This window comes from Ruditapes philippinarum, unplaced genomic scaffold (genome assembly GCF_026571515.1).
Source record: "Ruditapes philippinarum isolate M1 unplaced genomic scaffold, ASM2657151v2 ctg1065_1_1_1_1, whole genome shotgun sequence".
Classification (NCBI taxonomy): domain Eukaryota; kingdom Metazoa; phylum Mollusca; class Bivalvia; order Venerida; family Veneridae; genus Ruditapes; species Ruditapes philippinarum.
Window position 1 is genome coordinate 88,551 of NW_026863096.1, and position 27,026 is coordinate 115,576.

General features: G+C 33.3%; 1 protein-coding gene across 1 annotated transcript in view; it reads right to left on the reverse strand.

Annotated features, from left to right (window-relative positions):
- LOC132721138 (NPC intracellular cholesterol transporter 1-like) overlaps window positions 1–26,390 on the reverse strand; it is a 58,687-nt gene extending 32,297 nt beyond the window's left edge. The window contains exons 1-6 of the mRNA XM_060705393.1: window positions 26,133–26,390; window positions 10,093–10,279; window positions 8,783–9,301; window positions 7,159–7,261; window positions 2,724–2,859; window positions 493–713 (exon numbers count right to left, since the gene is read on the reverse strand). Coding sequence (XP_060561376.1) covers window positions 493–713; window positions 2,724–2,859; window positions 7,159–7,261; window positions 8,783–9,301; window positions 10,093–10,279; window positions 26,133–26,207 — 1,241 coding nt within the window. The 5' untranslated portion in view covers window positions 26,208–26,390. The remainder of the gene's footprint in view (window positions 1–492; window positions 714–2,723; window positions 2,860–7,158; window positions 7,262–8,782; window positions 9,302–10,092; window positions 10,280–26,132) is intronic.
- Between the last annotated feature and the right edge of the window lie 636 nt (window positions 26,391–27,026).

Here is a 27,026-nt window from a genome sequence, read left to right on the forward strand (position 1 = left end):
GTATGTAGATGGGGTAATGTGTTAAATTTCCTCACCAATCAGATCTTATAATGAGCATTATATACATGTATCAGAACTCAATTTTATCACTGTTTTATAATGACCTTGGACCCCTAATTGACCATTAAAATCAGATAAACTGTAGTCAGAGTTAAAGTGACATTATGCCCATGCAAAAGTATAAAGTAAGTGAACGGGTGAAGATCAAAATAAGTTTTCATTTTGCCATAATTGCTTTTTATTTAATAATTAAGTACGTATAAACAATAAATAACGCACAGATTCCAAACAAAATTTTGTAAATATCCATAAGAGTGGGGCAGTCTGTTAAAATTTTAGGCAGATTTTTAATTTAATCCTAAACATTTTCCAATATCCACTGTTGGTCAAACATCATTTTGACAGTAAATCTTTTGAAAAATAAAGTCAATTCAGTTCAATTTGACTATGAAAATATGAGCATAATTTCACTTTAAGAAATAGTCAAAATACCTTGCACATTGTAGAAAATGGTCAAGATAATCGTCAAGTTCAAAAATATGAAACTCATCATATTTTATTCTGTCAAGGTTTGGCTCACTGTTCTGGTAGTATTGCAGGGGACTCTCTATTATACAAGTTCCATTTTCCTTGATACACACGTCATCAAGAGCTACAGTCTTTGTTGGTCCTGTAGCTTGCAATCTCGATATATCTTGTTGAAGCTTAAGGACCTAAAATTAAAATGATCATAGGTATTTGTCTGTTTATTTACCTGGTTTGAGGCAAATTTCATCACATTTTTAATCAATTATCTCAGCATTCAGTACATCTAACCAGCTTTCCAGGATAACTTACCAGTAATTACCAATTTCTCTACAAGTAACCAACTACTAAACCCACATGATTTTGAATCAGGGGTGAGAGACAAATGACTATAAGGCTCAATGTCCGAGATCAATTGTCAAAGAGAAATTACGCCTTGTTAAGGATCAAACAAGCAACTTGTGAGTTTAGAAAACATGTAAAGACAGAAAATATTCATGCCTCCACAGAGACAAATGTATACATTTAAAGAATCATTTCAAACATATACTGGTAGCTAGTTCACCTACTTTGACAATCTATAATCATGAAAAATTTATTATAAATCTAAAACAATTCAAACCCACAGTTTTGCAACCAATTTCATACAACTACCTTTTCTAAAACTTTATATTATCAAACAGTTGCTTTTAAAGTGGCATGCATCCTGATGAGAACAATTAGAAAATAAGAAAAAAAAAGTAGTTTGAGACAGAACATAGTAATGGGACATCTTATTCCTCATTTTCTGCTTAATCAGGGATCAAAACATCCACTTGTCTGCTGGTATTTACGAGTAGACATCGATACAGGACAAGTACAAAATCATTGTATGCTCGTCCGGCAGGAAACAAAGCTTAAGTTTTAGGTTATATGTTTAATTTGGGCACTGTATAAAGCTCTAAAGCATTATTAATTGGATACGAGAGTGACTGGAATGTGCCTGACAATGCTCTTTAAAGTGCGTGACTTATACATATTCTAAAACACAAGCTCTGTTTCCAATTTTGGTTTGTTAAATTTATGTAAACAAATTGATAATGAGAAATATCAGCGGTCTCTTGCATCGGCGAGGTTCTATTGCATTGGCAAAGTTTGTCAAAATTCCGGACGAGTAGCAAAGCATGCCGGACAGGTAGAAATTAGAAGTCACTTGTCCGGTCCTGTAGAACAAGTGGCTCTGAAAAGAATTTTCGATCCCTGTAAAAACAGTTCGACCTCGGTTATTCCACAACCCTTTATTCGAATACCCGGCACTATCCAAAGTAAATCAGCGGTCCTGTTTTTATTTATATATAAATCAATATAAATACGAGCGTAATATTCGAAATGCATTATCCGAATAGCTCCTATTTTTCGAAGTAAAATTTAGGTCCCGATTAAACAATTATGAAAGAATTTCACACCTATTATTTGAAGCCAGCCTAATTAGTATTCGAAGCCAGACTAACTGGCGCTGACTGGTGGACTTGTGAAAAATATCAACAGTCATGTGTGTATTTAGACAATCGTGATAATAACTCTTTGTATGTTCTTAAATCAACTTTAATTACCGAAAATGAAAAGCAATGCACCGTGTCCGATTTTGTGACTGTTATTGCTTGAAGATGACAGCAATAATTTTCATACATACCATATATGTAAATTTGTCAAAACATCCAAAATATTTTTTTCGTTAATTGTAACGCTACATGAGAGCCTTTTTCCTAATCTAAGATACCAGAGTTAGCTGTAAATACCGTAGTGACAACACGGCCATTATCAAGGCTTTGTGCGAAACGAAACAATACATAATGTAAAATAAAATGCAATATTTATGTGTTCAATGTCAATACAATAATTTTTACGCATCTTTTCTTTAATATTTATTTTTCTCAATTGAGTGCAGGAAGTAAATGTGTAGTAAACAATAGTTTTGCTATGATTGGTCTAAGTGGAGTAGTTTTCGTCTATCACAATGTTCCGATTTCGATTATTCAAACCCATCAATTATTCGAAGTAAATATTCAGTCCCAGGCACTTCGAATAAACCGGGTTGGACTGTATACCAAAAATCACAGTCCATCTCTAGAAACCTTTTTACATCTACAAGTTGCCTCATTTTCTGCTAAATCTTACTGGTATATAATCAATCAGGCTACAGCAATTCTTAGACTTACCTGTTTCATGAACTCTTTATCATACATTGACGTGAAGTTTATTGCTTGAATAGAGGGCGGTGGTTCATAATGTTTAATGGGCTCCTGACTGTCTGCTCGCTCTACAACTATTTCTGCTTGACGGTACATATCTTTCCTGCAATAAATTAAATAATCTTGAAGAGGGCCAAGATGGCCCTAGATTGCTCACCTGTCCCATCATTTCATTGTAGGTCAAGATATATCAAAAATATCAGAAGTGTGTCAACTGATATGAAAATTCAATTCAGGATTAACTAGAACTGTGTCAAAAGGACACAGATACCCCCATCAACATCATATATATGGTATATAGTGAATAAATCAACAAAGGGCCATAATTCTGTTAAATTTGGAATCAATTCCTTTACTACCATCTACACATTAAGGTTGTTCATCCCTTTAAGTTTAAGCAAAATCTGCTATCCGGTTTAAGAGGAGTTGCGTTAACAAAATTTCTACATTTTTTCTAATTTTGTTAAATTTGGTCGCAGCAAAAATTCCTTCCTTTTGTACCATCTACACATTAAGGTTCTTTATCCCTTGAAATTTAAGCAAAATCTGCCATCCGGTTTAAGAGGAGTTGCGTTCACAAAATTTCTACATAGTATATAGTGAAAAAATCAACAAAGGGCCATAATTCTGTTAAATTTGGTCACAGCAAAAATTCCTTCCTTTACTACCATCTAAACGTAAAGGTTGTTTATCCCTAAAAGTTAAAGCAAAATCTGCCATCCGGTTTAAGAGGAGTTGCGTTCAAAAAATTTCTATATGGTAAATAGTGAAAAAAATCAACAAAGGGCCATAATTCTGTTAAATTTGGTCGCAGCCAAACTTCCTTCCTTTACTACCATCTACAAATTAAGGTTGATCATCCCTGGAAGTTTAAGCAAAATCTGCCATCCAGTTTAAAAGGAGTTGTGTTAACAAAATTTCTACTTAGTATAAAGTGAAAAAATCAACAAAGGGCCATAATTCTGTTAAATTTGGTCACAGCAAAAATTCCTTCCTTTACTACCATCTACACATTAAGGTTGTTTATCCCTGGAAGTTTAAGCAAAAACTGCCATCCGGTTTAAGAGGAGTTGCGTTCACAAAATTTCTAATGGTATATAGTGAAAAAATCAATGAAGGGGCATAATTCTGTTAAATTTGGTCGCAGCAAAACTTCCTTTACTACCAGCTACACATTTTGGTTGTTCATCCCTAGAAGTTTAAGCAAAATCTGCCATCCGATTTAAGAGGAGTTGCGTTCACAAGATTTCAGGATGTTCGGACAGACGGACGGACAGACGATGGAGAAGTGATCCCTATATGTCGCCACTACTCCGTAGAGGCGACACAATAATAAATATTAACTTCCAAAATACATTTTCAACCATACAAAATATCATTTATGATTTTAACTCTGGCGTGCACCCACTCAAGGAAAACCCACTACTTAAGGAAAAGCAGCCACATTTAGTATAATTTTCCATTTAAAAATTAAAAGTCCCAACAGGACACCTGACTTTGCACTTTAGAAATCCCTTGCCAACTTTTGGAGTCCTTGGGACAGTCAGACTCTTTAAGTGTTGAACATTGCTAGAGCTGTCATCGATATCGACAATATCGATGTATCGTTGATATTTTTTTGCTGATCAATAATCGATACACATTTTAAAAAATCGATACTTTTGACTTATAAATTAAATGTCTAGAAATTATAAAATTCACCCGAAAATATATACAGAAGCAGTTATTTATATCTAATGTTATGCTTTTGTTATATAGTGGAATTATTTCATAGCAATGGTGACAAAAAATATTGTCTGGAAAAAATCATGCAGTGGACAAGACACTGTACAGAACATGTTTATGAGTGAAATCATTGAAACAGGTATGAAAGTGAATGACAGACAAGTGAGTACAGGATGTTATCAATATATCGGTGTATCGTTGATTTTAGTTACTTGATATCAATATATTGTTGATATCCTTTGCACTGAATCAATGACAGCTCTAAACATTGCCAAAGTAATCAATAATCTTTGCGACCCACAAAAATATCTATAAATATCCTTTGTAAATTATTGGTAATGTTCACTTCATAAAGAGTTGGGCAGTCATTGTACATTTTAGGCAGTTTTTACATTTTATACTTAACACTTTTGACTATTAATTATTGTTCACTCGCCATTAAAAATAGTAAATCTTTTGAAATATACAACTAATTCATTACAGCTCAACAGAGAAAAAAATGAGCATAAATGTCACTTTAAAGGGACTCCACTGAGGTTTCAAAGACTAAAAACATAACATATAGTCATATACATGAGCTGGGGCACTTTAAACAGAAAACTAGAAATGTGTCATCATGCCACAGATGCCCCCACATGCAGCCAAAATTTCAGATGGTGCATTAATTATTTTTTTCATTTTAAGTTCAAAGCCCTTAAAACTTTTCAATGTTAACACAAACCATTTTCATACAATGTTCAAGGCACTGAAATTATTCAGTCTAAACCTTTTAAAAATAGCATATTGCATATTTGTAGCCAAAATAATGGCTAAAAGTAAGAGTGCTGAAACTGAAAGTTCAAAATTTTTCCAACATTCAGGAAAGATAAGTTTGTCTTAAATCATTGAACTACAACCAAATTCAAACTTAAACTGCTTATTCCTAAGATGTATCTATATTATTTTCAAAGTGAAAGGGACATAACTCTGCCAAAAAATCATCAAACCATGACCAAATTCCAACTTGACCTGCCCATTCGTTTGACATATCCATATGTCAAATTTAAGTTGAATATGTAACACTGTTGGGTAGATAATGAACAGAAACTGTAAATTTCATATTATTTTCAAAGTGAAAGGGGCATTACTCTGCCAAAAATCATTGAACCATGACCAAATTTGAACTTGACCTGGGCATTCCAAAAACATATCCATATGTCAAATTTGAATTGAATGTGTTGCACCATTGGGGAGATAATAAACGGAAAATGAAAATTTCATATTACTTTCAAAGTGAAAGGGGCATAACTCTGACAATAATCATTGAACCATGACCAAATTTGAACTTGACCTGCACATTCCTTTGACGCATCCATATGTCAAGTTTGAGTTGAATGTGTTGTACCTTTGGGGAGATAATGAACGGAAACTGAAAATTTCATATTATTTTCAAAGTAAAAGGGGCATAACTCTGCCAAAAATCATCGAACCACGACCAAATTCGAACTTGACCTGTATTTTCTCATGACATATCCATATGTCAAGTTTGAGTTGAATGTGTTGTACCGTTGGGGAGATAATGAACGGAAACTGAAAATTCCATATTATTTTCAAAGTAAAAGGGGCATAACTCTGCCAAAAATCATCGAACCATGACCAAATTCGAACTTGACCTGTATTTTCTCATGACATATCCATATGTCAAGTTTGAGTTAAATGTGTTGTACCGTTGGGGAGATAATGAACGGAAACTGAAATTTCATATTATTTTCAAAGTAAAAGGGGCATAACTCTGCCAAAAATCATCGAACCATGACCAAATTCGAACTTGACCTGTATTTTCTCATGACATATCCATATGTCAAATTTGAGTTGAATGTGTGCAACAGTTCTTAAGATAATGAACGGAAACTGATGATGACGGAATGACAGAATGACGGAAGGACGGAATGACGGAACAGGGTAACACTATATGCCCCGGCCATTACATGGCGGGGGCATAAATATGCAAAGATAGTTAAGAAATATACTTTGAAATAAATTGAAAATCGTATTTTTATGCTTTTCTTAGCCCGTTTTGAGTGAAAAGCGTTTAAACGTCTTTCATTTTGTATCATTTTTTTACAATTTGAATAATTATTCCCGAAAAACAAAGTGCGCCATTGATCTGAAATTTTGCACAAAGTTTAGTGGTCTAAATCTACTTCAAATGGTCCATTTACCTGGAAAATATTTTCAGTCCCATCATGTCAAAAAAAACAACCCAGTGGAGTCCCTTTAAGAGGTGTTGAAAAAAAAACATACAATACAACAAAAAATCACCATGCTGTAACTAAATCTATCATCAATTTATGCCTCACAGTTGAAACAGCTTGTAATGTGACTAACAGAATGAGTAAAACTGCTTAAAAGGGCATCCCTGGCTTAGGTTTTAAGGGTGTTTATTCAAACTACTTGCCCCTCACCGATGTGGTTTCTAATCCCGACAGGGACTTTGAATTCTTACACATGAGGAAGCTATCCAACTATCTTATGGAACGTCAGTGGTTTTACTCATGTGTTCATATGTGTCTGAAAAATGCTGTAAGGGCACCTGAGGTCTTCTTCTGCCAGGAAATCTGGGAAGTCCTCATATGACTTATGTGTCAGGGCAAAGAAAAATCTAACCATAATAAATAATATAAATAAAACTGCTTACCCAAACACAGAATCAAAGAATTTCTTTCGGCCTTCAGCATCTGGTTTTGGAGGAGGGGCACACTTCTCTAAAGCACAGTCCTTACATGTACATTTGGCCTTTCCTAAAATTAATGAAAGACAATTTAATAAGCAACAGCTACCAGTCAATTATCTCCCCTCAATTGAGAATAATCTGTACTGATTCAATAGAGTGATTTCTATATAAGAGTAAATGTGTACCTCATCCTGTTTGAAAAGTAAAAAAAAATAAAAATTGAGGCACCAACACAATAGAGCCTGGTCAGACTAACTATCTTGGTTGGGAAAAGAAGGCCAATTGCATTAGGTTTAACAAGGGTTAAATCTAATCATGCTATATACAAATTATTTCAACTTTATTTCTGTTTTAATCTGTGCCACTATATGCTTTTGTAGAAAGTAAAAAAAATTATTTTTTTATTTAGATTTCTAATCATGATACAAATAATCTTCTGCAGCTTATAAAGGTCACAGGCTGCAAAAATGAATATAGCTGTATGCCGTTTGAAGTCCTTAGAATACTTTTAGAACCTGGGGAAAAGTCCACACAACAGTTTAGAATATTGCACTGCATTTGAAAAGAATGTTCAAATCTTTTCTTCAGCTAAATGATCTAAACTACTCAATTTTCAAATGAAAAAAATTGATGCATTAATATTTCAATAATATCAAAAAGTGCTGTGTAGCTTAAGTAAGGTAACTGAGTAATATACTGCTAGCAACAGCTGTTAAACTTGAAAGAAGAGCATGGCTAGGCGGAGCATTATATGCCCGAAAGTGATTTTTTTAGTAAAGATGAAGCATTTGTAAGACATGGGAGTAAAATAAAGTATTAACTCCTTCAAATAACAATCCTCCTTTGACGTTTCAATATTGTGGTCCAAATGGAACTTTAAATTATGCCCCAGAAACTGTTTTCAATTCTAAGGTAAGTAACCTTTGACCTTGTGACCCCAAAATCATTAGGGGTTTTCTACCCAATATGGACAATCATACTATGAAGTTTAAACACAGTAGGCCAAATGATACTTAAGTAATGTTCCAAAAACTGTTTTCAGTTTTAAGGTAATAGTGACCTTGACCTTGTGACCCCAAAATCAATAGGGGTCTTCTATCCAATATGGACAATCATCCTATGAAGTTTGGATATTGTGGGCTAAATGGAACTTAAGTTATGCTCAAGAAACTGTTGTCAATTTCTAAGTAATAGTGACCTTGACCTTTGACCTTGTGACCCCAAAATCAATAGGGGTCTTCTACCGAATATGGCCAATCATCCTATGAAGTTTGAACACTATGGGCCAAATAGAACTTAAGTTATGCTCCAGAAACTGTTTTCAGTTCTAAGGTAATAGTGACCTTGACCTTTGACCTTGTGACCCCAAAATCAATAGGGGTCTTCTACCCAATATGGACAATCATCCTATGAAGTTTGAACACTGTGGGCCAAATGGAACTTAAGTTATGCTTCGGAAACTGTTTTCAGACAGACGGACGGACGGATGGACTGACGGACGGACAGACAGACGGACGCCAGGGGGTATAACATAATATGTCCGAAATTCTTTCGGGCATATAAAAAGGAAGAACAACAGTTAACTAACCAATGTTGTCATTGCTACCAGTGACAGTCTCGTTACATCGTTTGGTCTGTTCGTTGAATGGCTTAAGAGTTTGACCTCCCGGAGAAGGCCATGGTGTGCTGCTATTGATGTAATTTATAGTGAAAGGTGCGCGCCCATTTCCTGTATTACCCATGTAGTTTAACCAAACAAATGGGCTGCAGTCTTTAGCTTGTCTACCGCAAAATACAGATAATGCCTTATCGTTCGCACTTGGCATCTGAACATCTTTACATGAATCGAACAAACCCTGTGCATATATTGGTGTGAGGACAACATCTACACCAACTATACCCTCGACTGACGGGCCAGGCTTCGGATACTTTGAATTCGCCTGCATGAATTCACTCTGTTTTGGGGAGCATGTTACTTGACAGATAGAGTCGAGAAAATTGAAGTAGCATGCTGGACATGGTGAAAGGAGTTGTTCAGGTAGCGCGAGGTTTCTTTCAAATGTACGGAGCTGATCGCCAGAACAACAAGTATAACTATTGTTGTCTCCTGAAAAGGAACATTAATCACATGAATATTTTTAGAATTATAGTTTACATTATAACATATATTCAACTTTAATAGTGCAAGAAATCAAATAGCACTAAACCAGTTATTGCATAAAAGTGACTATATATTCATTCTATCTTGACTGTTAAGAAAGGTATAAAGGTGACATTTCTGACTTCTATTTCTTCAATTTAATTTTAAGCAAGCCTGATGAGGATCCAATTAACATAGATAGGCTGTGCCGTGGTAAATGTAACAAACATTCAACAAAAAGTCTTTAAATTTACACTGATGTAATCTCTTTTAACATCATTTATTCATTACAATAAATGAGCCGCGTCACGACAAAACCAACATAATAGGTTTGTGACCAGCATGGATCAAGACCAGCCTGCGCATCCGCGCAGTCTGATCAGGATCCATGCTGTTCGCTTACCAACCCTATTACAAGTAGAGAAACTGATAGCGAACAGCATGGATCCTGATCAGACTGCACGGATGCGCAGGCTGGTCTGGATCCATGCTGGCCTCAAATGCACTATGTTGGTTTTGTCATGACACGGCTCAAATACAAATAACTTTGAACATATTCATTAAAGTTTGCTTGTGATTAAAACTTGAAGCCCTCTTGGATCACCCCTCGATTTGCATCCTGAAATTAATCAGTACTGTTATTGTATGCTTAATATGGTTCTAATGAGAGAAGGTCTTTAACAAGCTATCCTTTAAGGTCGGGGCAGAGGCAGAAAATCATAATACTAAGGTAAAAGTAAAATGTTATATGGACTTACCATGGTACAGGTTTGGGCAGTAAGTTTTCAGTATCCGCAATCCATCGGCATCTATCAGTTTCTGTGGTGCAGCTGTTGTGCTATTTACCGGACAGTTCAGTTTACCTTGGTTATAGCCGGGTCCACACTCACCATACCACACACATTGAGGGTTATATACGCCCGGGTCAGGTTTATCCAAGAAAGCCTACAATACAGAAAATGAACATTTATACCAACAGAACCAACAGACAAAAAAGTTGTTAATACTCAAGGTATTAGTAACCTCAAGTGTAATACACAATGCTTTTGCTGGCATTTTATGCCAAATTTGTTGTTTAAATTTGACACAAAGTATATAATTAAAGTGTTATTATAGGAAAAACTCAAACTATTACATGTATTTGGCCCTTATGGATTTTACTAGAACGGAGTCAGATACAAGGTCCTCATTAAGATACTCCTACACTAAACTCTTTTGTTCATCATTAGAGGCATTTGAGAGTTCAACTCTAGCAGTTTGTAAGACAGCCAGTTCAACTATTCTCAGTGCTTGACAGCAAGATAAGGTGCTTAATCTCAGACGAACTCATGGAACCTGTGCCAGACATGTTCGCTAATCACAGAGAACAAGTGTAAACTATGAAGTTTTAATCCATTCCTTTAAGTATTATTTTTTAAGACAACAACTTGAATGCAAGAACTTAACCAAAGTGTGACAATGACATAGAACACCCGGTGGAGTATGATAGCTCTCATTATTCTTCAAATAGTTGAGCAAACGAGTACAATATCTCTCCCTATTCTTGTAATAATCTAGCAAAAAAGAGATATCTGAGCTATAGAAGTATGTATGACTGTACGTTTCAGGACAGTAATGACAACTTAAAGCTTTCTTTTTATCCTGATCTGGATCTAAGGCTTCAGATTTGTAAGAATAAAAAAAAAAATTATATATTTCTTTATTATCCTTTTCAGACTTTTCCATTTCAACTGCTTCACTTGATGTTGATCTTAAATGTTAGATTTTCAAATTTTATGCTTTTAGGCCATTGGACCATAGTGGAGTTCCTTTAGTAAAACAACACAGTATGTATGCCTACACGTATATTAATTTCTATCAACATCCTAATTAAATCTACCATCCAAACTTCAGAACATTTGTAGCCTATACAATAACTAAGAGCTAGCAATATTGCTTTTTCAATCCTATTCAAAAGAAATACATCCTTATATACTTTAATGTACACCAATATATAAATTCATTGACAATATATCAAACAATATTGCGTTTAGAACAATACTGAATTGCTTTGAAGTGAACAATTGCACTTAAAGAAACCTTCATTAAATTGTTACAGTGTTTTTTTATAATCAATATAGAAAAACAAATGTCTTTCTTAAAGTTAGATAAGTACACATAAATAATGATAAGGAAATCTCCCAGCATGCATAGTTGTTAATGTAATAAAAGTAGACTATGTAACTAAGTAAGTCTGACTATACAAACAATGGCTTCACTTAATACATACTTAATTACCATTTTCATATCATGTTGACAACAGCACATTTTAACGAAAGTTGATTAAGTTGGTGTTATTTAAACGAAAGTTGATTTTTTTTATGGGTGCCTTAAGTAGGTGTTATTTTATGGAAAGTTGATTTTTAAATGGGTGACTTAAACTGGCGTTATTTTAGCAGTTGATTTTTGATGGGTGCTTAAAGTAGGTGTTATTTTAAGGGAAGTTGATTTTATGATGGGTGCCAAAGTTGGCGTTACTGGTAATATTCTGTACAGTTTTCATAACAGCCAGCCATGTCCATGCACATGGAATTTTCACCCTATCAGGGGCTGATAAATAAAACCTCATTCCAATTCCAATATAAAGACAGTTTTCCAAATAAAGAAATTTAACAAGAGGGCCATGATGGCCCTGAGGTCGCTCACCTGTATATAGTCCCCCCCCCCCCCCCAATGTTGCAGAGTCAATTTAACCAAAGGGCTTTTATTTGCACAAACTTGGTAGACACCCATAAGAAAATGTTTCATGCTAAACATCTAAGCTCTAGCTCATTGGGCTTTTTAAAAGAAGATTTTTTTAAGTTTTTACTATACACATATAGTTAAAAACAATGACACCCCTGGGGCTGGGCCAGTTTTGACCCCTGGGCTTTTATTTGAACAAACTTTGTAGACACTTACTAGAAGATGGTTCATGCTTAATATCTTAACTCTAGCTATTTGGTTTTTTTCAAAGAAGATTTTAAGTTTTTGCTATACACATGTAAAGAAAATCAATGACCCCCGGGGCGGGGCCAATTTTGACCCCAGGGCTTTTATTTGAACAAACTTTGTAGACACTCACTAAAAGATGTTTCATGCTTAATATCTTAACTCTAGCTATTTGGGTTTTTTCAAAGAAGATTTTTTAAGTTTTTGCTATACACATATAAGGAAAATCAATGACCCCCTGGGCGGTGCCAATTTTGACCCCAGGGCTTTTATTTGAACAAACTTGGTAGACACCTATTAGAACATGTTTGATGCTAAATATCTTAGCCATAGCTCTTTGAGTTCTTTAAAAGAAGATTTTTTAAGTTTTTACTATATGCATATAGGGAAAATCAATGACCCCCCGGGGCGGGGCCAATTTTGACCCCAGGGCTTTTATTTGAACAAACTTGGTAGACACTTATTAGAACATGTTTCATGCTAAATATCTTAGCTCTAACTCTTTTGGTTCTTTTAAAGAAGATTTTTTAAAGTTTTTACTATATGCATATAGGGAAAATCAATGACCCCCCGGGGCGGGGCCAATTTTGACCCCAGGGCTTTTATTTGAACAAACTTGGTAGACATCCATTAGAACATGTTTCATGCTAAATATCTTAGCTCTAGCTCTTTGGGTTCTTTAAAAGAAGATTTTTTAAGTTTTAACTATATGCATATAGGGAAAATCAATGACCCCCCGGGGCGGGGCCAATTTTGACCCCAGGGCTTTTATTTGAACAAACTTGGTAGACATCTATTAGAACATGTTTCATGCTAAATATCTTAGCTCTAACTCTTTTGGTTCTTTTAAAGAAGATTTTTTAAAGTTTTTACTATATGCATATAGGGAAAATCAATGACCCCCCGGGGCGGGGCCAATTTTGACCCCAGGGCTTTTATTTGAACAAACTTGGTAGACATCCATTAGAACATGTTTCATGCTAAATATCTTAGCTCTAGCTCTTTGGGTTCTTTAAAAGAAGATTTTTTAAGTTTTAACTATATGCATATAGGGAAAATCAATGACCCCCCGGGGCGGGGCCAATTTTGACCCCAGGGCTTTTATTTGAACAAACTTGGTAGACATCCATTAGAACATGTTTCATGCTAAATATCTTAGCTCTAGCTCTTTGGGTTCTTTAAAAGAAGATTTTTTAAGTTTTTACTATATGCATATAGGGAAAATCAATGACCCCCCGGGGCGGGGCCAATTTTGACCCCAGGGCTTTTATTTGAACAAACTTGGTAGACACTCACTAGAAGATGTTTCATGCCAAATATCTAAGCTCTAGCTCTTAGGGTTTTTTAAAAGAAGATATTTTAAGTTTTTTCTATCGGTTGCCATGGCAACCAGAGTTCTGCATGGAATTAAATTCTTTGAACAATTTTTAAAGGTGACCACCAAAGGAACATTCCTGTGAAGTTTGGATGAAATTGGCCAAGTGGTTTATGAGGAGATGTCATTTAAAGTAAAAGTTTACGGACGGACGACGGACGGACGGACGCCGGACGAAAAGCGATCACAAAAGCTCACCCTGTCACTTTGTGACAGGTGAGCTAAAAAAAGAAAAGAAAAATTAACTAGAAATTTCAACAGCTCCCAAAAACAAGAGCTGTCCGTAAGACAGCGCGCTCGACTTTTTTATTGCTTGCCAATAAAAAAAGTTTTTGCAGTAAAAGGCAATACAAGAATCTCTGTATTTTTAAAGTGAACAATGGCCATGAGCATTAAGATATTTAGTGAAGAATTATTTTATTATGACATAATTTATGGTAAAGTGAACAAGTGGATAGGAATGAATTTTTTTAGATTTTTTAAGTTTTTTAGTGCTTGCCTATAATACAAAACATTGACAGTTAAGGGCCATAATTCAAATAAAATCTTTGACAGAATTACCTTCTCCTGGACATGTTTGGGAATCATGATTGTAAACAAGTATTCCAACTTTCAAATTAATATCTCAAACAGTTCAGTCAAAAAGTGGACTGGTACTAAAAACTTAACCAAGATTCTAAGTCGATAAAAGGCCTTAATTTTTAAAAACAAATCCTTGACAGAGTTACCTTCTCTTGCGTACAGATGGGGGTAATGATGTGAAATAGCATTAAAAGTTTCAAAGCAATATCTCAAAGGGTTAAGGCAATAAGTGGATTTTACCCATATTCAATGTATTTTCTAAGTCAAAAAGGGGCATAATTCTGTCAAAACCTTGACAGAGTTATGTCCTCTTGTCTGTTGATGAAGGTCGTGATGGTAAACAAGTATGGTCAGTTTCAAAGCAATACCTCCAATGGTTTTGAAATAAAGTGAGTGGTACAAAAAACTTAACCAAGCTCAATACACTTTCTAAGTCAAAAAAGGGCCATAATTCTGTCAAAAACCTTGACAGAGTTATGTACTCTTGTCTGTAGATGGAGGTTATGATGGTGAACAAGTATGGTAAGTTTCAAAGCCATACTTGTAATACTTCTGAAATAAAGTGGGGTGGTACGAAAAACTTAACCAAGGTGTGACGCCAACGCCGACGCCAACGCCAACGCCGACGCCGACGCCGGGGCGAGTAGGATAGCTCCCCTTTTCATAGAAAAGTCGAGCTAAAAATCGAACTGTTTCATTTTCTGAGAAAAAAGAAACTGTTTTTTGACTTGCCACAATAGTCATGTACAGTACTATAAAGGTATAGTTAGTTTCTATAACTTCTCAATAAGCCACATAAATTAAATTTAATTTCCAAATTTACAGCAGCCCAATCTTCACAAAATTTGTCTGTCATTAAAGCTGAGTTAAATATTTTAATTATACATAAATAATTTTTAATTTCACAACATTATAACACAACAATTACTTGATTATTTTTTTTTTCGCCTAGTTGAAATACGTCATTTTTATCATTTTGTACTAAATCAATCTCATTTAGTTAAATGAAAAAATGTTGTTTTACAATAATCATGTATTGTATCCTATGATATAAAATTAAATATCGCATGATATTGATAGTGTTATTTTATCAAATGTTGCCTAATCTATGAACTATACCATTAAAGGTGAATTGATAATGATCAAATAGCACATGCAATTACACTTGTTCAAATAGGCTTCCAGGGTTTAATTTTATTGTAATCTTTTCCTCATTTAATATCACAAGATGATAATTTTACAAGTTACTGTTTAATAAGTGGTGCAATTTTCAAACTGACTTTAGAGTTAAAACCCGGAACATTGAATATCATAAGGTATATCACAAAGTCACATACTCAATCTCATTAAAATCAGATCATCGTTTTCGCTCCGTTACTCTTCGCTACGAGCGTAGGGTAGTGAAGCGACAGTTAGGATATGATTTTAATGAGATTGTCACATACTAAACTAGGTTATTAACAGTGGCGGCATGGCCAAGTGGTTAACGCGTCAGACTAGTAATCTAATGATCGCTGCATGAGTTCAAACCCCGTCAGGGGCAAGTCGTCACAATGTTTCCTTGAGCAAGACACTTTACACTAACATTGCTCAGTACTGGTTGGTTCCAGGAACGGATTCGAAAGTGTGTCTATAAGCTTATTCTAAGCTTCCTACACAATCAAACTAAAATAAATTCTGTATAAACCAAACTAGGATATTTATGATCCTGTAACATTACAAAAGACTATCAGAAAAATGAAATGGAAAGAGAAAAGTCTATGGTTGGTCTGGAAATCAGAAAAGTTTAGTGTCTATGGTTGATCCAGAAATCAGGGAAGTTTAGTGTCTGTGATCTTTTAATTTATCATTTATTGTTTAAAACTGTTCAGGAAGCTTGACATCTTTTATGAAAATTTCTTTCCTTATCAGGAGGCATGTAGCTTCAAATAAGAAATAATAGCTTTAAAGAAATACAAGAATATAATAATAAGTTTGTCTTGATATATAGTACAATCAAGTGTAAATGTGATATAATGAGTGAACAATGAAAGAGAATAAATTATAATCATGACATGACTGTATAAACTGATCATGTCAGTAACTAATGTGTTAATACATTTCATATCACCACTGCGAAACTCTGATCATTAGCCGATAAGCTTTTGACCTTTGGTACAGATAAATCAAAGGCTTTGACCTGAATTTCACATCTTCCCGCATCTTCCCATGCCCGTTGTGGATTAAAAATGTTCGATTAATATTATTTTATCATTGTCACATAATAAAATGACAATGAAAACCGTAAATTCTCAGTTAATACAATTAGAAATACATGTACAATAAAAATTTAATCAGCTAGACAAACATTGAATTGCTTTTATATTTTATTAACATATAAAAAACAAAATTGTTATCTTCAATATTTCTGTATTAAGAGTAAAGCACTTATATAATATATATGGTAAATGGTTACTAATGAACACTAGCTAATTTTGCATTTGAAATTATTCTATAAAACTGTCAATTTAAGAGATTAATTAATAGTTAGCCAATTTCCCCTTATAATGTGTTAGATACTGTTATCCTGTTGGACAAAAAATAATTTCAAACAGTTAGACACTTTATCTATTTACTTTTTCATATTTAATATTAGGATGTTTCTCTGTTATTAGCTCTTTGCATGCTGGGAAAATTGTCGTCTGTTTAAGAGTTGACTGCTTGATATTTGAATTTATCATTCTTTCTTCTCTACATTAAAAAGAAAAATTTAAGGGTGACTGACTTAAACAGTTTAATAATTCATTAAATTTTATCCCATAATGCATTGTCAATGAACCATTTATAACACATTTTAAGGCCCTGTCTACAACTTTCATCTGAAGAACTTTTGTCACTACAACCCATCACAGCAATAAGACAAAATTTAATAAATAGTGCATTTGAATAATAAAAGAAAAAAACACCACAAAAAAAGCACAAAAAACTGAAACTCTTCCTGTAAAAACTTCAAATGAGCCACATCACGACAAAACCAACATAATGGGTTTGCGAACAGCATGGATCCAGACCAGCCTGCGCATCCGCGCAGTCTGATCAGGATCGATGCTGTTCGCTATCAGTTTCTCTACTTGTTATAGTTATAGGATGCGCAGGCTGGTCTAGATCCATGCTGTTCGCAAACCCACTATGTTGGTTTTGTCATGACACGGCTCAAATATATTAACTATGCAAAATGAATCAGGAAGAATAATATTATATGCATTTAATTTATTGTGTAGAAAAACCATATGAAGACTGGTCGTGACATGATTACTAAGTTTAAAAATAGGGATTACTTTATCAGATAAAAACGCCTCTGCGATGCACTTTCTACTGATAAAACTTGAAATCGGACAATCTAAAAGATATCAAATTCATTATTAGTTACTTAAAGCTGTATTTGATAAATAACATGAAATTCAGGCAACTCATATCAATATATAGCATGTATAGATACATTATACAATTAGGAAACCTGTTGTATGCTAAATGAATTGAAGAAAGCATTACTATTTTATACCCACAACAGTGAAGAGCAAGTGGTTTGAAACCTGACTCAGTCATGGATGCCCCCGGTATAATCTTTACTAATGTTAAATGTTTCAACCTCTCGAGAACGTTTAAATCTAAACTACAACTTTTCTTTGCAATCAAGTTTACATAAATAATACGCTATACTCAAACAAAATTCTGAACTAAAATCTAAAATCTTTTTGTACTAAATACAAATGGATAAAACATTGAAAGCATCCGTCTGGAGGCATTCAAATTTCAAATGGTGGAAAAATAATCTACATTTTGGACAATTTGGTTATGGATAGGGCTGGATCAATATACCGGTAAATCGGTATTTATCGATTTTCCGTTTTTCAATACGGTACGGTTATCGGGTTTTAGCTCTACCGATACAAAGGGAGACAACCTAATAACACTTATAAACATGATGGCTTTACATTAAAACTATCGTCTTAAAAATGTCCGCACAAAAGTCAAAAGTGTGGAATTTTCTCTAAAGTAAGAAGGCCCTCATCAATATTTGAAAGGCTGCATTGATTAGTTCAGGTGGAACAACGAATATGTCAAAACACAAAATGACGGATAAATCTGTGTCAAAATTTATCCGGCCATTCAATCTCCTATTTCTAACACTGGTAAAAACTACTTTCAGGTCGGCAGTAGTTTGTATTAGACCAAACATTTACTTGTAATTTTTTAAACACATATTGTGAACACATAAATCCAACAAATTTATTGATTTTCCAAGATGTAGTTTGCTAACTAAATAAATGTGACTGCGCGAAGACGTAGCTAACACCGTTTCCCGGTACGTTACGGATTACGACACCACAACATCATGACATGATATTTATATTTTTATTGTAATTTTACCGTTTAAGATAGAAAAAACATGATTTGTTAGAAAATTTTCAATGTTCCAATACTTTCTCAGCGTATATATTTCAAATTCTACAAAAATTTGATTTTATTATAAAGATCTTATAATTTAGAACAGTTGGCTTGTAGACAGTACTAGACTCCTGTCATAATAAATAGTGATGTTTTAATTATTTTCTGCGTTAACTTTTCCTAGTATTTACATAATTATATTTTTGCATTGAATTATTTCTCTACAAAGCTTTTTAATTTTTTTTTTTTCAAAATAATTGTTTTATCTAAAAAAGGACCATCATGTCATTTTCAAAATATTACCTCAAATGTACTAATTAAGGTACCTATGCACCTGCTCTGTATTATATATCATCATTAACAAAGTCAAAATCTAAAACAGATATAAGAAAGATTCAATAATATTTCACCAGGGCATCTATGAAATGTAAATAGTACTTTTAATAAGTACATCCTAACAATGAAGCATCATTGTACTGTATCGTCAATACGTATTGTGTATCGTTAGTCTGTATCGCAATACGTATCGTATCGGAAATTTCTGATCAATACCCAGCCCTAGTTATGGATGCTGCCTTGCCATACATTTTTATAATACAGCGAGTAATTTAACTAGGAAAATACATGTATAGGCCTTTAACTTATTATATACATGCAGCTAGTTTAATCACTTTAGTTTCCAATGAAAATAAATATGAAATCTGGCCAGATAATTAATATAGGTGTAGGCGACACTTTCAGCACAAACAAAAAATGTCTATTCCTTGTTTTCTTTCCAAAATAGCAACGACTCTTTATAGACTGTAACAAGTTGTCACTTATCAAATGATTAATACCGTCAACATGCTATACTCAACTAGATTTAAATGTCCTAGCAATTCAATAACGCCTTTACATAAAGACCGACATTTCTTATCTCAATTTTTCAATGATTTTCATAGCAATAAATAAATAAACATTGCCGTAATTATAATCAGAAGGCAGCCTTGTTAAGCTGCTTTATTGACTTGACATTTAAAGAAATCTTGTAGTGTGTGTATTCATATTCCGCAAATGCAAAAGGACCCGGTCACCTAGCTTTCCCAGTTATCTAAAATAAAGTCAGTCACTTTAAATTAGTACAAACTACTGGCTAATAAATTAAATCCTTTGATAAAAGGACAGTCAACCAAAGCATCTTGACAAAATAATACAAGTATACAGTCATGGATTTGATGAATTAAAATATTTACAAAGATTTGAAGGAAAAAAAACAAGGATATGGAACATAGACTTTCACGATAATTAAATATATTTGCATTGCAATTATTAATTCAACCTGAACATCTATCAAAACTGATACATGCAATGTTGTTGTTTTTTTCATAGAGAAAGCCCGCCCTTCAGTATTTTTGCATAACAGGAAAATTACATTTGATGTAAATTGAAATGGAAAGCCACTCTTAACAGGCCTTGCTGAAGAAGATTTTCAGCCTTGTATCTATATGTCATTCATGGAGATTAACCAAAAATACATATGTACATAATAAGAATAACAATATGTACAAAATAAGTCTTCATTTCAGAAATATTTGTATGATTGGCCCGAGTAGCTTTAAACATGATGTCAGAATGGCGACTGTCTTCAAATATAACAGCCGATACTGTGAAGTTAGCCAAGATAAAACAATATGTTGAAAGGATGAGTGGATAATGATGGTAATGTAAACATGTTGACCTAATAAAGCCTTGCCTATCTCCTTTAATAAACTCTCCTATCTGAGATTATCTCAAGTGTCATCACATAAATAAGCAAAATTGACTCCATGTGAATGATTAAAACAATTCAATTGGCCTGATAAGATACATGAAACGATTGTACATCTCAATCTTACGATTTTAGTTATCGATTGTGAACCCTGTATAACATCGCCCCATGTCATTGCACCTACGTAAATTTGTTCATATACAAGCTGCAATTCCCTTTAAAATTCACCTTCACTTTAACATTACCTGCCACTGTTTTCGGACAAGAAACAGCTGACATCTACTCAACTTGAAGATATTTGAATTAATTCGTATTTATATATAGATGCATGCATATACACACAGTGGCATTGTATTCAGTGACTTTTTCCCCTATTTTTTCTACATTTTCTAAATTCAATATTCAAAAACTTGCATACCACAAAATCATCTGTTGTCCAACTTTATCTACTTTCAGTTCTTAGTCATTCAAGTAAACCAGAATTCTACTTATTTAGCTAATTGGGCTAGTTTTTATTCTTATCCTTCAACATAAAAGATGTTCAAGTTTTCTTCCTGAACAATGGCATTTTGGTAGACTAATTACTTCAAGCATCAACAACCCATTAAATAAATATCTTCAGGGTTAAACAAATTCAGATTTTCAAGAGTATTCATTATTAGCAATACCTCCCTTCAGTCGGGGACAGAGTTACCTGTGAAATAACACATAATGATAGAGTTCATATTTAATTTTAAAGCAGCATGCCTCTAGATTCATGCTAATTTCTATTTATAAAAAAAATTTAAAACTGTATTTCAAACTAAAATACTGTGAAGTGAACAAAGAAAATAATTTACACAATGCGAAAAGCATTTGCAATCCACATAAAATTACCAAAAAGACGTTATAAAAGCAAAAGTAGCCTGTGTTAGTGACACAGCAGAAACATGGTAATAAATAATGCAAAATCAAATCTTAATCACACTAACAATTGTAAATTACCACTTGAACCTTGAATCTTTTTACTTTATTTAAAATCTAAGTACATTTTTCTCAAGTTTGATTTTTTAAAAATATTTTGGCTCATCTGGTGCACCTTTAAAATACATAAAAGTACCATACAAAATAAACAAATCTTGATTATATATACAATATTCCCTTATTTATATAAAATATTTCCTTTATTATTAGATAAAATATTATAAGCTCACAATTCTGAAAGCCTAATTATCTGCATATAAATATTATGTAAGATGTTGATTGCTTTCACATGACTACTTGAGTACTTCACATGATGAGAAGTAAAAAATGAAATAAACATTTCATAATTCAGTCTGTACATACATGTAATGACCCAGACTGCCTAGTTGACAGCAGTTTTATTTTGCCTTACTCAAGTGTGTGTTGAAGGAGGATACAAATGATACAAATGGCATTGACCACACAATTACATAATCTGTGAATTTATACTGATCTTGAAAAAAAGTTTTAACTTAGTTGCGTTCCAAGCAAATGTTTAATTTTTAACATTCTAAACTTAATAATAAGTGAAACTATACAAACATTTGCAAAAACATGTTTATATCAAGTGTATGATATACTCAGGTCTGTTCATTATATAGTCTAATTAACCTGCAGAAGCAATTTAAGCATAAGGACATCCTTAAAAAAATGTTTGTTTGCAGTAACCCGACCCAGAATTTTCAAGGTGGGTAGGTAGGTCGATTTTTTTTTTATTGAACTATACTCCCAAATAAACATGGAATTTCAAAATGCTGGACAATATATGCTTTGATAATCTGGTAACAATTAATAAATTGATAACTGAATTCTAATTTAATAAGACCTACATTTCATTTCTTCTATTAACCTTTAAAAGAACAAAACAAAGCACAAGGCATAACTTTCTGATTGAAAAAATTTTTTTTTTATCCAGACCATGAAAAAAAATTTTGAATAGGGGCAAAATTTTGTGAGTCGGTCGCGTTACTGCAAACAAACATTTTTTAAGGATGGCCTAATATTTGGGGAAAAAACTTACATAGAGATATAAATAATTTATTAACACTTAAACAGACCTGAGTGTGTCGAACCTCTTTCGGTTATATGCTTGATAAGACCACATGGTCCAAAGCAAGATAACATAATTATAGTACAAGTAGACTCATTCTGTAATTATAGTATTGAACTATATGAAAATAGACAAAAGGTCTAAAAGACCCAGTGTTTCCCCTGCTCTGCATTTCTTGCGTTTTTTTAATTTTAAATATGAAGCATTGAAAAATGCAAAGTGTGTTTTCTATGACGCAGTCATAATCTGCCTTACTTGTATTTATATGCATTTTCATTAAGTTATTTCTTCTATTATTAGTGCCATCCCTTAAAATCGGCAATTATTTTGAGTATATGAAATGGTCATCTGAAATTTATTTATTTCCGGTAACTGCGGGTATGTATAAATTGCTAACCTATTCTGTGTCATTATCGGCAAAACATTAATAGTTCTACAAACAGTCACGGTATCCGGGATTTAGACATGTAAGATATGAGTAAACAAGAGATTTGTGCATGCAGACGCTTTTCTCACAATGGCAAGCACACCACGAAAGAAAGGGGTCTTAGTCAGTGACATAGATACATTTCTGCTTTAGTGGCCAAAATATCAAAGTTTCTGCAATAAATAGACGTCTGACAGGTTAAATGTTTTAATGCAAAAAAGCCTTGGTTTTTCCTTAAAGATTTTTGTTTGCAACGAAATTTAAGTTAACATGTGAAATCAAACAATTCTGAGATTTGCTTTTTTAGCTTTTACTCTTATTAAATTTGATCCTTAATAATTTCAAAAGACCTCCATATTTATATATACTTAGGGTCACAAATGACCCCCCAAAAATCTAGTCTGGCAGAAACACTGGGTCTAATAGATCATTACTGCAACAAATTGTCAGGGATCTGCACAATTTGTTACTTATATGTTTGTCACCCTTTATTACTCTCATTTTCACCATAGTTTTGAATCTATTTGGTTGAGACGTAAAAGACAGACAACTACCAGAATATGTAATATCAGTTTGGAATATTGATTGGTCTTGAAATTGTCACAGGGAGAAATAATATGTGCAGCCTGACTGGGACTCAAACCCGGGACCGTCAGAAAACCAATCAGCAGCTCTACCTACAGTGTAAGAAATTCGAATTTGAACTGACTAGGCTGGTCGGACTACCAGATTGGAATATTCACTAGCCCAAAAGACATTCCACTAGCACGATTCATTTGTTCAAAGCAGTTGTTTATATTGCCTCTGAAAATACAGTAGCCTGGTCGGGCTTGTTACTATAAAAAGTTGGTAGCCGGAGGAGTATTTTAGTAGTCAGGGGTTATTGGACTACTGCTAATTTCAAACACTGTACAGGTCTACTAAGCTATCCTGCCAACTACACATCTTCTCCCCTAAATAGTGAACAGTTTTGAACCGTGACATACCTTCTTTCTATATATTACAGAGCAATGCTAATTTTACTCTGAGCTATATTCAATCACGGCCCCACGTTGGGTGCAATAATGTCACAGGTGAAAAATATGTGCAGCCCGACAGGGACTTGAACCTGGGACCCTCCAAAAAACATTCCACGACTCAATAGACTGAGCTATTCAGCCACTTACACATTCCCTATACACTTAACGACATAGTGAACAATATTTTACCTTGACACAATTATTGAGAGTCAGACTAACACATCAGAGGCCTGAGAAGGGGATTGCTTTGTAGTCTCAATATTGCGACGGCAAGACATATCAATTGTACAAACTGATATTACACAGATGTCAGTATTTTTGGCAACCATCGTCTATAAAATCCCTTAAGAGCACAATTTTTGGGCGACTCGCTTTGTGGAATTATGGTAATTCTTATGTAAAATTTATATTTGTTTAAACATTGGGGTCTCCCTAATTACCGACAAGAACCGTCAGGAACCGACAAGAGCCTATATATTACAAATAAACAAATACAAATGTGTTTTTATGATTGTTAAACATGCAGGGCATAATTATATATTTTTTATATTTGATAAGGTTTTTCTTGTATTTTTATAGAAAATTAAATATATGCATACCGACAAGAAAAATTCGAGTGCAACGCGTACTGTTACTGTTACGTTGACACCGAAAAGAAAGATTTGTTATTTCCAATATAATATAAATAATATAATCAGTTGCAAAAGTTGTGGTCAGAATATCTTATAAACATGTTTCAACCTTATCTGTAGTCATAAAATAGTTTTTCATGACATTGCATGAATGTATATGCAACCGACAAGAAAAAAACAGGGATCATGCGTAATGAAGATTTAGCGACAAGAAATTGAGAACGAGCTGTAGTGTAGATGTAGAACATGTATATAATCTTTTTTTTTGTAATTAAATAACTTTTAAGACTTTAAACTTTCATATTTTAATGCATATAAGAAAAAATATTTGTGTTTAAATTCCATTTAGTTTTAAAATATATTTTAACAAATCGACTACCGACAAGAAAAAAACAGGGATCATGCGTAATGAAGATTTACCGACAAGAAATTGAGAACGAGCTGTAGTGTAGATGTAGAACATGTATATAATCTTTTTTTTTGTAATTAAATAACTTTTAAGACTTTAAACTTTCATATTTTAATGCATATAAGAAAAAATATTTGTGTTTAAATTCCATTTAGTTTTAAAATATATTTTAACAAATCGACTACCAACAAGAAAAAAACAGGGATCATGCGTAATGAAGATTTAGCGACAAGAAATTGAGAACGAGCTGTAGTGTAGATGTAGAACATGTATATAATCTTTTTTTTTGTAATTAAATAACTTTTAAGACTTTAAACTTTCATATTTTAATGCATATAAGAAAAAATATTTGTGTTTATTCCATTTAGTTTTAAAATATATTTACAACTATAACTGATCACTTTCATTAAATATGTTATATCTTGCCTATACATAATGTCTCTTTAAAGAAAACATGATCATGAAGCATGATAATATTTCTTGTCGGTACTGTAGGCATGAAAACATTTCTTGTCGGTAGACATGAACACATTTCTTGTCGGTACAGAAATAAATGCCTAAATGCAGGATATTTTGTAATCAATGACAACGAAATGTTTTAAAATTATTTATTGAATAGATAGGCTGACAATAAATTATTTGAACACATTTAAAAACCTACGCCATTGATAGCAATAATGAAACTTTCTTGTCGGTATCCGCGAATATTCTCATATCATCCATTAATGATGATATTCTTAATTGAATTAGAAAACATTTAACATAATAATTATTATTTATAAAACAACATAATCTTAATAAAAATAATTATGATTTAACACTTATACACAAATTCTTAATGTAATATCAATGATACAAAGATGGCCGAGTTCTTGACGGTGAGAAACTGAGACTGACTTCTTGTCGGTATAGATATTTGCCTATAAACATGGTTCACAACGAATTTATTATGTTTTTAATGTAAAAAATATTAGGAATTTTTATTTTTAAATGATGAATAAGTGAAATTAATTCGTATTTTCCTATTTTTACTTCTTGTCGGTTCCTGACGGTTCTTGTCGGTAATTAGGGAGACCGAAACATTGATATGGTTGCAGAAATATGAAATAAATTTCCTAAAATTACCTGACAACTAATGAACTATAGATCTACTCACCAAAGTTTGAGATGCGAACAGGAAACAGATAAAAATTAAAACTGAAAAATCCATGTTAACAATGAATTTATCCATTCAATAAACAAATAAACGTATTTCAATTTCCTTAAATAATTAATTGCTCATAATATAAGTTATTGTTGTAATTAAATAACTATGACAATAGAGTGGTCCTTCAGCAATCATGAAAATGATTCAACTTTGTACAGAGTCCACTGTTTTCAACACATCTAAGTCATCGGACGATTATGAAATCAAGTAAACAAACATGGCGTGCGCCTTGTGACACCGATCAATCGTACGATTTTCGGGCGCATTCGTTTTTTTATAAGCTGGTTCACAATCTATAATGTTGGTTTACCCTGGACCAGAGGAGACTTTCTATCCCTGGTTAACCTAGATAACTAATTGATATTACCAGCAAAAAAACACTTGCTCTACTGTCAATTTGGTTTTTGTATTTTTTAGTTTTAAAGACAATATTAAAAAGTGGCTTTTTTTTTCTTTCACTGACCTCCCTTAACTACAACTATGCATACAACGGTTACTTCCCTTAAGGCCTCAACAGACGGTAGGATTTAGCTGTACAGCACTAATTAGAGATAATTTAAGATGTACAATTTTCAAAGCTATACAACACTTGCATTCAGACGGTAATTCTATACTGTAAGAATCTTCTGAGGTTTCCCCTAAAAAGGATCCCTTTACATTGGTCCTTTACATACTTTACTCACTTAATACTTTTTTTCGCCATGAGTAATGATTGAAACACCTCCATTAAAAAAAAATATATATATTTTTTTAATGTGAAGCCTGACCGAGACTCAAACCTGGGACCCTCGGAATACCGTACTGCGGCTCTACTGACTAAGCTATGTGGCCGCCTACAAACTA